Below are 14397 nucleotides of genomic sequence, written 5' to 3' on the forward strand. Positions count from 1 at the left end.
TTTCATGTAAGTAAAACAACAGTGCAGTACAGAAGAAGAGGTTGTACAGTAGTAAACGACATGATAGACATAGCGGATAGAGAAGATGTAACATTTCACTGGGTTAGAGTGACATTTAGATATTGCGGATCTTAAATAGGCGCAACTACTAATCTATGGGATGGTAATGCTAACTCCGACTCTGATTGTTTATTTATAAATCACATTATTGTTTTTCCTGTGCTAGGTTCTGAGCGATGAATTTAAACGGAAGCAGTATGACGCATATGGCACTGCTGATTTTGCCGCAGGTGCCAGCGGAGGTGGGCAGCAATACTGGAGGGGCGGCCCCACCGTAGATCCAGAAGAACTTTTCCGCAAGATCTTCGGGGAGTTTTCCGGCGGCTCTTCGTTTGGTGGCTTCAACAATATTTTCGAGCAGCCCCATGAGGTGAGTTGCGTTTGTTAGGCTGTCAGCGAGTCACGCCAATGTGTTGAAACGTTTTCATACCTGCTGATGTAAAGAGCAGGGGAGTTGATCAATCGGGAAATATAGAATTCCACAGAAAACTAAATGTTTTGTTTTTACATACTTGCTGGCAAATTGAACATCACCCTCCGGTTATATATATCTCCGAGAATCCAAAGGAGAGAGATTACCAACACAACTGCTGTGGCTGTAGTATTGTACTACCATAGAGGGATCTCCATAATGCACAATAAATAACAGGGGAGTCTTGTTGTCACAGAGTTGGGGTCGGTGTAGAGATCTGTTTAAAGGATATCAAAAGCTAGCACTTTGAAATAAAGTAGAAAATGTTTAAAGTCTATGTAAAGCCCAAACTTTTTTTTTTTTAGCTTTGGATGGAGTGGGAAAGGGTTTCAGATTCTGCTTCACTGCTGTCTGTGTCATCACTGTGGAGATTCACTTTTTTTGTCCTTACTGGGACTAAAAGTGATGGAAAATAGAGGGGAAATCGTGCGCCGGTGACACTTGCTCCGGTAACAACTGTCTCAATGGATTTCCCTCCGTTTAGAGAGATTTCCTGTTTTGTCTACAGGACAGAATGTGAGGGGAAATTTCTCCAATGCAATACAGATGATAGAAGAACCTAAAGGGGATTTTACCTTTCCTTATTCCATCCACATTGGGGGAAAGTTTTTTGGCTTTACATATGCTTTTAAAACCGTTGTTACATTCTATTTTGCCTGTTGTGTCCCCATTAAGATATTTCTCATCACTTCATGAGTTAGAGACTCAACAGGAACTGAGTGGAAAACTCTGTATTAAAGGGCAATCCTCTCTTGGACAGTTGTCATTGGAACAGGTGGTCCAATTGGAAGATTAGATTTCCCATCACTTTCTGACCAGATGTCTTTTAGATGGCTGTAGTTATCAGAGACGGCAATAAAACCTGACGGAGGTTCTAAACTTTTTCTGCTGTACTTAAACATAGAAATAACTTTTTGGCTTTAGATACATGTAAGTGGCTGTCTGAGCCTTGCCTACATTGCACAGCTGGAACAGCCCCCTGCTTATTGAACCCTTCGAGCAGCAGACTCACTATTTGCACTTGTGCAATGCAAAGCATGTCAGTAAAGGTGGCCATACACTCTACAACCATCGCAAGACTTTAGTCTTGCGATGGTTGTAAAGGGATTAAAAAAACGTACGATCTGCCTATCTTGGACAGGCAGATCGCACTCTCGATCATCGCAAGCCCGCCCCCCTGAGGGGCAGGCTTCCGATGACCGCAATGCTGAACGGGCAGTGTGCGCGTGCGCTCACCGGCCCGTTCAGCATTTATCTTCCGAGCACCGTTCTAACCAGCCGAGAATCGTACGATTCCCGGCTGGTTTTCGAACATGCTGGTTCGACAGAAGACGTGCGACCGTACAGTAGAAACGGTCGCACGTCTCCGTTCACACTGCTCGATTATCGTACGAAAACCCGATCGCATACGATTATCGTACGATAATCGTGCAGTGTATGGGCACCTTAACACTGTGTCATATACAAATCCTTTGCATTGCAATCAACAGAGCTAGCAAGTGCAGCCCAGTGCTAGTTGGTTTGAGACAGCCTTTTCCGCAGCCTTAACACTGTCATTAACCTCTTGCCACCACCTCCCGGTGGCCCTTTTAGAGGATCTTATTGCTGGGAGTTGGAGGCTGGCTTCCAAATCATGTAAATTGGCTGTCAAAGTGGTCACATGATCAGGAGCTCATCCCACCAGCTCCTAATCATTAACAGTGGTCAGTAGCTGTCAGTGACTGCTCAGTCACTGTGTCGTGAGCACGCTCTCGGCACAGAACAGCGTTCCGGCTGATGCATTTATGCAGGCCAACCCATCTTCCGCCTTACCATCATTCTCACATAACAAGCCATTCAGTAAGCACCACAACTAACCTGTGTCCCCTATTAGCAACTAAACACTGCAATGTGTTAACGTTGTCGTATACAAGGTATTAGGCATTGCAGCTATAACCCATGCTACATGTTATAGTGTGTGAGTTGGTGTGAGGGGTCTGGTTTTATGCTGTTGTATCGATTTCAATAGTATAATTCTGTCACTGGCTTGCACTGCAGTTACATTGATTTCTTCCTATTAAAGAAAAGCCATGTATCATACATTTTCCTTCCTTAAGCTCATCTGAATTTTACTTTTTTCCCTTTTGTCGTAATACAGTTCATCATGGACCTCACCTTTACCCAGGCAGCTAAGGGTGTCAACAAGGAGATGACTATTAACATCACAGACACGTGTCCGAGGTGCAATGGCAAAGGAAATGAGCCTGGCACGAAAGTTCAGCATTGCCACTATTGCAATGGCACCGGCATGGTAGGAGCAGCAGACTGCAGCTTCTTTGGTTATATGACCTCATTGGAACCGTTGTAGGGAAACTAATTTTTTGGGAACATTTTTTATGTTTTGTTTTTTTGGTTAAACTTTTCAAAGGATTCTCCAAGCATTATGGGTTAGCAAAAGAGACAGCACAGCAGATATTGCCTGCTTTGAGGCATAGTTTGTCTGATTGAAACTTCAGATTGAAACTGGAGATACGGTATCATTCACTTGTGCAAGTTTCTGCGTAGGCTATTGCATTCAGTTACTAGGCTTTCTAGATCAAAGAAACCATAGAAAAGGAATCTGAAGCTCCACCTGCTGACTCAAAAGGAGAATGCAAGATGTTAATAAGCAATATTTCTTATTTATCTGACTTAAAGGAGAACTATGGGGTCAGTGTTTTTCCCCATAGTTCTCAAGGTAACGGGAGGACACAAACTAGCGTCCTCCCGTTACCCTAAGCTCAGTATACCGCGAGCTACAGCTCGCGGTATACTGAGACGCCGCACCTGGAGCGGATCCCGACGTAGATGACGGGATCCGCCCAGCTGCGTGAGTGACAGCTGGCTCTGCCTACCTAGAGGCAGAGCCAGCTGTACCCGCCCCCTCCCCCGTCCGTTCCGCCAGTCAGCGCTGGCAGATCTGAGCGGGGAGAGGGGAATCCAGCCCCTCCCCCTGTCACGGCAGAGGGCTGTGACAGGATCGAGAGGTGAGGGAACCCGGTATGTGTTCTCCCACCTCCCGATCTACTGAGCCGACCTGTGACAGTCTCATTGTCACAGGTCGGCTAGAACTATGAGGTGAGTGGAAATCACTCATCTCATAGTTCTCCTTTAAAAAAAAAAAGAAAATTGTTTTTATGTTTTACACCTTTAGCTGCTAGACATTAATTATATTTACAAGATTGTGTGTTTTTTGTAGGAGACGATTAATACTGGCCCCTTTGTCATGAGATCGACATGTCGGCGATGTGGCGGAAGGGGGACCACAATGACAAATCCTTGCCTATCCTGTCGGGGTAGCGGAGAGACCAAACAGAAGAAGACGGTGACTGTGCCAGTGCCTGCGGGTTAGTGCTTAAGTAAAAGGGGTCTGTCAGAAAGCAGCATGATAGTGTGAGAAAACACAGATGGAAGCAGCTATTCTCTGGGCTGAACCGTTGTATTAGGATGCTGTTACTCGCAGTCAGGCGGCAACGTTTAGGATCGCTTACACATACACTTGTTTTGGTCTTGTAGGGCATCATTAGTACAGTATATGATAACTAGGAATGCACCGATGCCGAGTATTTGGGCGAGTACTCGTAATTGCCCAAATGCTCTGATGCCTAGACCCGATACTTCCGGTATCAGGAAGCTGGGCAGCACGTCATTACACGCTGCCCGGCTTCCTGATTGCCCAGTAAGCCGGCTCCATGCTCCCTCGTCATATAGTGACGAGAAGCATGGGGACAGCTTCCCTGCTAATCAGGAAGCCAGGTGGCGAGTCATTACACGGCACCTGGCATCCTTAATGGGAAAAAATTATCAGTACTCGATACCGAAATACCGATATCGGTGCATCCCTAATGATAACCATGGCTAATGTGTGGTGGGGCTTCCTCACTTAAAGGAACCAAAACTGCCTGCACTATACCAATGGCTTTATGACATCAGGATGTAGCTGTGCTATAAACCAGTGGTTCTGGATGAACAATTGTCCCAAGTGCAAAAAGTTTAATTGCATGGCTCCGCCTGCTATCCTAAAACGAGGAATCAACTCATTATTCAAGCCACGAAAGTGAGATATGCAGATACCTTGTCGGAATTTACTAAGACTGGAGCAGACAGAATCTGGAGTTGCTGTGCATCATAACCAATCAGCTTCTCTCTTCAGCTTGCTCAATTAACCTTTAAAAATGACAGCTGATTGGTTACTATGCATAACTGCTCCAGATTTTGTATGCCCTAGTCTTAGTAAATTCCCATTTTAGCTGTGTGTTCCCAGTATATATAGTCTTTATTCTTGCTTCCTGCCAGGTGTGGAGGACGGACAGACTGTTCGAATGCCAGTGGGGAAGAAAGAAATTTTCATCACATTTCGGGTAGGTGCATTGAATGGTATCCAGTCTGTTTTTTGAAGTGTAGGGATTTTTTATTATCATGGGTTTGGTTGCAAGCAGAAAAATGCCTGTCGCTAGAAAAAGAACATGAGCTGCTTTTTGGTAGATTACAGCACTTTTTTGGTCCCATTGTCTTCAATGGAAAACTTTGTGCGACAAAACGTTCAGGTGTGAACAGGGGCCATAGAAATGAATTGGATTCCTTGTCTTGAGCGTTTTGTCACGCTTAGCTTTGAGCTACAAAGCATCTAGGTGTGAACGGAGCTTTAGTGTTTATTCTGAATGGCTGCCCCAATGCATCTTCCGACGGATGTGCGTTGCAGCACAATACACTATTGTGCATTATGGTGCACCGTCAAAAAATGCTGCATGCCCTGCAATGCATGTTCGTCGGCAAGGTGTATTAGGATGCCATTCAAATGAAAGGCACCGCACCGACGCAGTTAACGTGCAACTGTGAGCCGGTGTTTGCTTTAAACAGCCAGTTACAGCAGATTAAGTGCATATTTAAAACTGAACTCCACATGTACATGTCATTTCAGCTGCCTTTTTTTTTTTTTTTTTCCAATCTGCTGTTTTTTATTTTTATTCTTGCTTGTGTTTACTCCAAGTGTAACCTGTGCTTTCTCATCATATACATCATATGTTTCTCATCATATGTTTAGTTTAAATCTGCAAGGTTTGCTTACTTTAAAGGGCTTTCACAGATGCATCTCGTAAGCTGCCATAAACGCCTGTGCGCATCAGACAGGCCTTTTACAGGGCAGCCTTACGCAGTACCATGGTCCTTCCCCTGCATTTGCGGAAGCCGGCTGTTCCTGTAGGCGCTGCTGATCTTGAAGCAGGAGGGAGCATTTTGTGCAGAATCCTTGCTTATGCCGGTGTTGTATCTTGACACAGCACTGGTAATTAGGCAGAATAAGTGCCTGCACGGCTCCCCTCTATGGAGGGCATCTGAACATTTAATACCTTACCTAATGTTAAATCTGGCCTTGATATAAAAACAGCATAAATGCTTATTTTTAAATTCTCCTTGGTTCAGGGTTATAGGGTGGTGCTTAGGGACAGTGCAGGTTATATTTCTATAAAGGTGGCCTAACCCTATAGGTTTGTATTGCTATCAATGTGTCTCTGCCTTGCTCTATAAGAGAATGTCTGTCTTATCCTGGGCCTTTAGTGTCACCTGGTTTTTGGTCGGCAAGGGCAGTAGTTCACACTGCACTTCTCTTGGCTTGCACAATCTTGCATCAGACTAGATTGATTTGCTTTGTTGAGCAATACAGTGTACCAAGTCCATCGAATGGATATTTGGTACCAGTTTTTGAACTGAAATGGAAAAGTACCTCGCTAACATTCATAGTAAAGAATTAGGCTATTCTCCAAAAACATGGCAATTGCAGATAAACACCGAAATTCAGTGAGCTGCTTACTTCATGTTTCAACTGACATTGCCTTTGCTGCATTGAAATCCCAGCCCTGTTGTGTTCTCTCTTGTGGATTACAGAACACCGCACCCTCTAGTTTTAAGGGGGTTGTTCTGCAGTCCAGAAGGAAGAATTTGGGTAGGGCTTACAGCACTGCTTAGACGTTTGGAGTTCATTACTCATTTACACTTTGCCCAGACATACACTCTAAGCAACATTATGTTGAGAAGAAGAATTGGATCTATGGATATATATATCTGACATTGTATTGTCAGCTTGTGGCCTTAGGTGGTAGCACATTTTGCTGTATTCCCTCCTCATGAGTTGAAGTAAACAGCTGATTATGGATATTGCAACATGTAGTACAGTGCCATGCCTATGGGAATAAAGAACAGCTGCTTAGATAAGCAACTCATAAACAACACAATAAATTCTAATACGATGGTGGTTAACCTGTTGCCACAAGCCATATGCATATTTGTGCTGCCAAATGTATGCATACATTTAGAACCACTGCCTATACATGTCGCTCCCAATCAGTGTTTACAACTGGGAACTAGTAGGACAGGCTCACATGACCACTGTCATAGCCAATCGCAGTGACTTCATGATCCAGAGCCAGCCTGTCAGCCTCTGGTATATAGAACCCCTTAAAGGGCTGGCGGTAAGTGGTTAACCAAAAATGAACAGTACACCTGGGTTCCTATGGAGTCCCAACCAGTGTCAGAGCCCTCCTGCTAATAAACACTGTGATATTTAATTGTTAAATGGCACAGGAGAGAAGGGCTTAGTACAGACCTGAGCAAGAACTATGTGTAGCATGAGCATTTGCAAGGACACCACATCCACAAAGGAATTTGTGTTAAAAACTAACACAGGTACTTACAGGCAGCACAAGGTACAGACATGGTATAGGCTTTGACAGGTCCACTTTAGTTTTAAAATGAACTGTAGAGTGTAGCTAGAAGAATTGGCCTAGGCTGCAAGAAAAGATCATTTGCATGAGTTGGAGATAAAAAAAAAATGTTGTAAACCTTCTTCTGTAAATTGGTGAGACCGTAACATTTTATCACCAGATTATAATTCCTATGTCTTCCAAATGGGGCAATTCACCATTAATATGTTTTATTGTTACAGGTGCAGAAAAGTCCGATCTTCCGACGTGATGGAGCAGACATCCACTCAGACCTGTTAATTTCAATCGCTCAAGCTGTCCTGGGAGGCACTTCCAGGACACAAGGCCTTTATGAACCCATCAGTGTTGTTGTAAGTTTTTCTCATATAACACATGTCCTTTTTCCAGCTGTTAGTATTAAATGTTGTGTTGCATTGCAAATTGTTTCTTCATTTGAAATCTGCTATACATGTATAGTTTGTGATTATCATTTGTCTGTTCTCAGATCCCACCTGGTACGCAACCAGATCAGCGAATTAGAATCAGCGGCAAAGGCATACCGAGAATGAACAGTTACGGCTTTGGAGATCACTACATTCACATCAAGCTAAAGATTCCAAGGTCAGTGGGCCAGGGATGTGGCTATAACCATCTTGAAGCGGAACTGGTCTGCATTGTGGCAGGTGGGGCTTTGATATAATGTGCGAGTATGGACAGCATACTCGTCCATCATGGCACACTTACCTGTCAAAGTGCCCTCCTTCAGCGATGCATTGGCATTCATCGCATTGCTCTGTCACCAGTATTCTTCTGAGCTTAGCATTTTTGGTCATCTTAATTGGCCAGCCTTTGATGACATAACTCCTGTGTGCTTCTTCTCTGCAACAATTATATTCCAAGACTGTACTATAAGGTGTATATTCACAGCCCAGTGTAAAATTGCTAGCAGGTAAAGCAGATGCTATGAAAAGCCTTCCAGATCACAAAAGCAATTTGCAAGGTCTGCCTGTTTTGGCGATAACCAGAGGTTTTAGGCAGAGGCCTCCACAGGGAAGTGTGTTTACATCTTCCTCCAGTTGCAGCTCCCGGCCATCACTAGTGCAACCTTTCTCAACCAGGGAGCCGTGGAACCCCAGGATGCCTCCTAGCTTCCTCAGGGTGCAACAGAATTTTTGCACAGAGGCACTTGGACTCAGGACTCTGATGTGAAGGGGGAACTGTGATGTGAAGGAGGGGCTTTTGATGTAACGGGGGTCCTGGTGTGAAAGGAGGGAGCTCCTGATGTGAAGGGGGTCTCTGATGTAAAGGGGGCTCATCATGTAAAAGAGTGGCCTTCTAATGTAAAAGGAGGGGACTTTGATGTGAAGGGGAACCCTACTTTGTGTGTTTGCATGGGGTCTTCCCTTAAAACCAATACCGGACCCATATCTCAGATAAGGGTCAGGTATGGATTTTTAAAGCGCACACATTTTTTTTCCTACATGTTTACCTTTACATTTTAGACTAGGGTCCCTTGAGATTTTATACATTTAGAGGGTGCCATGACTGAGAAAAGCTGCACTAGAGGGAGCTGAAATAATGACTAGAGATGGATTTTATATTATATATTGCAGGGGTAGGCAAACTCCAGCCCTCCCATTATATCGGGGGTAGGCAAACTCTGACCCTTTTTAGCTGTGGTTCAACTACGAATCCTATAAGGCATTGCAAGACTCTGAATCCCAGGGGCAGTTGCATGATGGGATTTGCCGTTTCATCACAGCTGAAGGGCCGGAGTTTGCCTACCCCTGATATAATGGGATCAACGAACAGTTTATCTCTCGCCTTCTGTTCAGCTCCCTCCTAGGTGGTGATCAGAAATAGCATCTACAGGAGGAGAAGTAACACCAAACTTGCAAATACCTTAAAACTATAACAACTGATAAAAGCTTGCCTTTATTTGCTGATTGTAATAACATTTGTTTCCTGTCCCACAGAAATCTGTCAGACAAACAGCGGACGCTAATGGTGAGCTTCGCAGAGGAGGAAACAGACGTGGAAGGCACAGTAAATGGCATAACCAACACAACAGCAGGTAAAGCTATGCGAGTCTTGAGGATGCACGGAATATCAAGTACAGATAAAATGTTTGAAAAGTAAAGATGGTCATACATTTTTAAAAACTGGGCATTAGAATGGGTGCGTTTCTGTTATGAAGGCTTTTAGTTTTCCATATGACCTTCACAAAAAAGAATAAAAGCTGCTTACAGGTATGAAGGACAGGCAGGGGCTTGCAGATTTCTGTAGCTGATTTTAGGGCTACCACTTTGTTCAAATGAATGGAAGTGTTTTTCAAGAATAACTGACACTTTCTGGTAGTGTTGAAGCGTGCCAGATACCTCCTTGTCCCCAAACATTCCTATTAATTGGTCAATTTAATGAGCTTTATCACTGGACAAAATGAATGTGTTGGAGGAGGAAGAGGGCACACTAGCTTCAGCACTAACAGAACTAAAGCGTTACACAGTCACATTTGGACCGAATGGGGGTACTGACATCTCTAGGTGCCGGTACACTATACCTGCTAGTAACTTCCTTTTCTGTTGTCACTTTGTTAGGAAAGAGTCAGCACTGGCTGGCCCCTAGCAACCAGATAATTTTTTCCGATTTCTAAATGTGCATTAGAAAAATGTGGAATCTGGTCTCTGGGCCTCAAAACAATTTTGAATACTGCAAAGCCATCAAGCGACAAGACATTCAATCTGTCCTTTCTGCAGTACAGATTTAAATCAGGTTTATGCCTATAGTTCAACAGAGACCATTCTTATATTAGTATAGGAGTGCTAGTTTGCATTGACTTGCATTAATCTGGGCTGATACCTCTTCTACTCTTTCTGCTCACTAGGCAGTACCGGGCAGAGCGCTGCAGCTGGGAATGAGAGTCCTGAGGCTGAACAGGCAGGGGAAAACAAGGAGGGATTCCTAAGCAAACTAAAGAAAATGTTTAGTTCATGACGGTAGGAGCACCCTATTATTATTTCTTCCTTTTATTATTTACACCCTATTTAAATTTGCTCCCCATAATAGTTTAATGCACTTGCTCTGAATCATCAAAGTTTGGGAAAACCCTTCTAGGTTACAATACAAATGTCTGTAATATTTGCTCCTGGTTTTTTCAATGCCTGGCCTCTTCTCAGTGGTGCTCTTTCTTACCAGCTGCAGCTTCCACCAGTGCCCATTTGTATATGCCCATAAAATCTTTTTGAGATATTTGTGCGATTTATCATGTCATTTGCTCCTGAGGATACCATCTTCATCTGTAGGCTGCCATTGCCCAACGCCTGAAACTTGGGCAGGCACTAAAGTGAGACAACCTCCAACTCTTGTTATGTCAGCTGTGGTGCGTAAAGCCCCACTCCAGGAAGCTGGTAAATGTACCAATGCAGTGGGGTCCTCCCTCACTGCATGGGTTAAATGCTCGTTTGGCTATGAGTGGGGGATTGGTTGAAATGGTTACCTTATTCCTCACAACCACAGTCTTGCTTTGTGGCAAGTCCCCTGAATCCATTTCACTTCCCAGCCCGGCCAGCCACAGGTCACCATGTATAATACAGAAACAGCAGTACAATGCAGGATTGTATGTGAGAGCCGGCCTGCATTCTGTAGCATCAAACAGCGGAGCAGAGCGCTGGCTGTTGAGGGGAAAAAGCCAAACAAGCATTTAAACCATGCAGCATGGGAGGGACCTCACTGCATGGTTAAATTTACCAGCAGACCGTAGTTGGGCATTAAAGGCTTATCTGACAGGTTCTCTTAAATGGTTTAGGTGCCCTTTTGAAGGAAAATTTGTCAGCCATTTTTAAATTGTAGAAGTCATGTCCAAGAGCAGGCATCACAAGGTACTGCCTTTGTTAGCCAGGAAATGCTCTCACCGGTGCACTTTCTTCATTGTTGTGATAAAAGATATTTGCAATTGCCTACAAATTATTAATGGCCGGCATTAACATGATATTCCTTGCTGCTTACAATTGTGAAAGGAAACCAGGTCAGAGGAAATATAGAGGCTTGCATTGCTGTCCTCTCTCTGAAGATACTGGTTCTCTGGCTCTCTCTGGACTCGATACTTTTGAGCCATGACCTTTGGCAGATTCACACTTTTCTGTGATAGCCAGGCTTGAGGGTTTCAAGCGCTGGCAATCTTGTGGAATCTGTTAGTTACATGACTTGTATTTTGGTAACCTAATTTATCAATATTTACAGCTGAGGCATGCCGTTCAGGATCAATATACATTTTCCCCATTGACTTTACTAAGATACCCCTTTTGAAAGCTCTAGTCTGTTCCTCTACTAATAAACAAAACCATGATCTAAATACTCAGTGACTCTGAATTCAAGACGGTATGAAGCAGTTACAAAAAGAAAGTCCAGTGATGGTAGCCTATGCAAGTTCCTAATACAGGTTCCTTTAATGAGACCCTATATGTAAGTGTTTAATCAAGCCACCATACCTGTAATAGAAGACGGTACATACTCTGCTCTTGTGCTGCCAGTGTTGCCAAACTTTGCTCTGATGCTGACACGTTTTTTGCCAAAGTTCACATTGAAACCGACACTTCTGGAAGTGTCTGTATGGTCCCCCGCAGTTCTCACTGGCTCCTTCTGCTGACCTCCATGTCGGCACTGTATTCAGTAATGGGTGGAGGTCAGATAGGGGAATCGGAGGATGACCACAAAGATACACTTTTGGTTTCCCTTCATAAGATTTCTTAGCAAAGGAGCAGTGCTTGGTCGCATGGGCGGCAGCAATGGCAGGTATGTACTGTCTTATTTTACCGTTCTGGTTCTTTTTTTTCCCCCAGATGTTTTCTCAGTATTTTCGGCTTTTACTAATATTCAGACTAAATCCTCTCTATTTTGTCTGTGTGCTGCAGGAAAGAGATCAACAGGAAACTAGGAGGAAAAGAAAAGTGTGGACTCTACTTATTATGGAGACATGTCACTATGTAAAGATGCCGACAACCTCTGCCCTGAATGGTCCCCATCAGAATACTGACAATCCATAGCACCGTGCCAGACTGTACATGAAGGAGACTTCCCGGGACCGGCCAAGCTTTTTTTTTCTTGAAATATTTCAGTTGAAATTCTATATAGTGCAATTCATTCGTCACTTGAACTGTAAGAATTGTTACCCAGTTAAATACATGGAAGTTTGTCCCTGTTTCAGAAGCTTTCTACACTCAAATATATATTTTACTGACATAAGTCTAGGCTGTGAATGATCTCATGGAGGGCTAACTTGTTGGCACAGCCAATGGTACATAAAATAAGCAATTTTGAAGGTATGAAGTTTGCACAGGTACCTTAGCTTATAAATGTTTTATGTGTTCTAGAGCAGTGTTTCCCAACTCCAGTCCTTGGAAACCTCCAGCAGTTCATGATCTACACACTAGGATGATAGGTGAACGCGGGCTTCATTTGTCGGTGTCTAATGGGAAAACTGCCTGTCTGTGTTGCCCCTAGCAGCCAATCCGATCTTTTCTATTAATATCCCTGAACAGTACTGAAGGGAAGACTGTGATTTCAGTGTTTCAGTAGACCCTTTGCTTTTCATCTGGACATCAAGAATGTGATATATCACATGTTCCATATTAATTATTACCTTTTGGTTCTAGGAGGAGGAGTGAAAAAAATAAAAATTGCTCAGGCACACCAAATGACTACTGGGAGCTATTGATGTATGATTATTATGTATGTTTAAAGCTCCAAGATGCATGGTATGTAAGAAATGCATCAATCATTATAGATTAATAAACAGGGAAGCCTTCACTTTAATCTGTCTTGCACTATATTGGATGTAGAGCAGCAGTCCTTGTATCAGTGGCTCTTCCTGATGAATGGTCCTGCTGAACATGCATTTAAAGGTGACCTACCTATCATAGCTGCCGGTGGTGCTCGACATCTGGAAAGGTGCCAATTCCCAAGGCCGTTCAGATTCAAAGTATTTATATTAGGGATGCACCAATATATCGTCCGAAAAGGGCACTTTTGGCATAATGCAGGAAGTGCCATTTTCTGGCCAATACAGCGGTGCATCCATCCTATTCTCTCCTCCCCGCTAGCCGCTGCTCTGTGTCCCCCAGCGGTGAGGAGAGAAACTGTCACAGGCGGCCGAGCGCTGCGGGAGGAGATCACTGTGAGCAGCCGCTGTCTCTCCTCCCCGTACCACTCCTGTCACAGATGGCCAGAAAGATGTATGTGGCGGAGACAACCAGCGCTGTCACAGCAGGCTGAGCTCTGCTCGCTCAGCCTCCTGTGACACCTGTCAGGATGGAGATCGGGTACAAACACTCACTGATCGCTTTGTAAATAATTGAGGACAGGGTTTGGTTACTATATCCTTAATTATGAATGAATGGGAAGTGATCTACATCGCCTGTTCATTCATGATTGTAGTTATAGTAAACATCCTCTGTTCTCATGTTATGAATGAACAGGAACACTCAGCATAGAGGATTCCTGTTCATTGATAACAGGGGCTGCAGGACTCTGTGTTCTCAATCTCTTTTTCTATCTTAAAAGGGAAATATCAGGGATCTGTTTAGACCCCTAATATTTCCCTGAAGCCCCTAAAAGTAAGGTAAAACTTACAAATATTTAATAAAAAATGAATAAAAAAATTCAAAAGTTTCTAAAAGATACATTTAAAAAAACTATTAAAATTTTTTTGAAAAAGTTAAAATAAAAAACATTTTCGTTTTTGGCCTGACATTTTTTTTCGGTTTTGACATTTTCTAATTCATGTATTTATAATTTTTCTAATTTATATTATATAAGTTATACTAACCTGATGCTCCGAGCCGGCTTGTTCTTAAACTGGTCCCTAAAGCTTCTCTCCCCCTCCAGCAATCTAAAGATCCTGAACTCATCACGTCTATACACTGTGTATAGCTGTGAGGATGCTGAGGAAGATTTCAATGCTGCAGTGGAGGTGGAGATGGGCAGGAGGGAGTGCTCTGACAGCTGGCCGGCTTGGAGCTTCGGGTGAGTATATCTTTGTTAGATTTATACCTAGACAATTGATGAGCACTTCACCTTTGCAGTGCAAGGGGTAAGCCCCACCGCAAGAATTAAGAGAGAGTATCCCTAGCGTTCTTTAATGGTGCCTCCATA

At 43.6% G+C, this 14397-nt stretch overlaps 1 protein-coding gene across 1 annotated transcript in view; it reads left to right on the forward strand.

The window, feature by feature from the left end:
- The window catches only part of DNAJA3 (DnaJ heat shock protein family (Hsp40) member A3), a 17790-nt gene extending 5606 nt beyond the window's left edge, over positions 1–12184 (forward strand). Inside the window, exons 4-11 of the mRNA XM_018561539.1 lie at positions 225–430; positions 2670–2822; positions 3750–3897; positions 4847–4911; positions 7491–7619; positions 7754–7869; positions 9225–9322; positions 12159–12184. Coding sequence (XP_018417041.1) covers positions 225–430; positions 2670–2822; positions 3750–3897; positions 4847–4911; positions 7491–7619; positions 7754–7869; positions 9225–9322; positions 12159–12181 — 938 coding nt within the window. The 3' untranslated portion in view covers positions 12182–12184. The remainder of the gene's footprint in view (positions 1–224; positions 431–2669; positions 2823–3749; positions 3898–4846; positions 4912–7490; positions 7620–7753; positions 7870–9224; positions 9323–12158) is intronic.
- Positions 12185–14397: the final 2213 nt, after the last annotated feature.

This window comes from Nanorana parkeri, unplaced genomic scaffold (assembly GCF_000935625.1).
Source record: "Nanorana parkeri isolate BGI_ZX_2015 unplaced genomic scaffold, ASM93562v1 scaffold19, whole genome shotgun sequence".
Classification (NCBI taxonomy): domain Eukaryota; kingdom Metazoa; phylum Chordata; class Amphibia; order Anura; family Dicroglossidae; genus Nanorana; species Nanorana parkeri.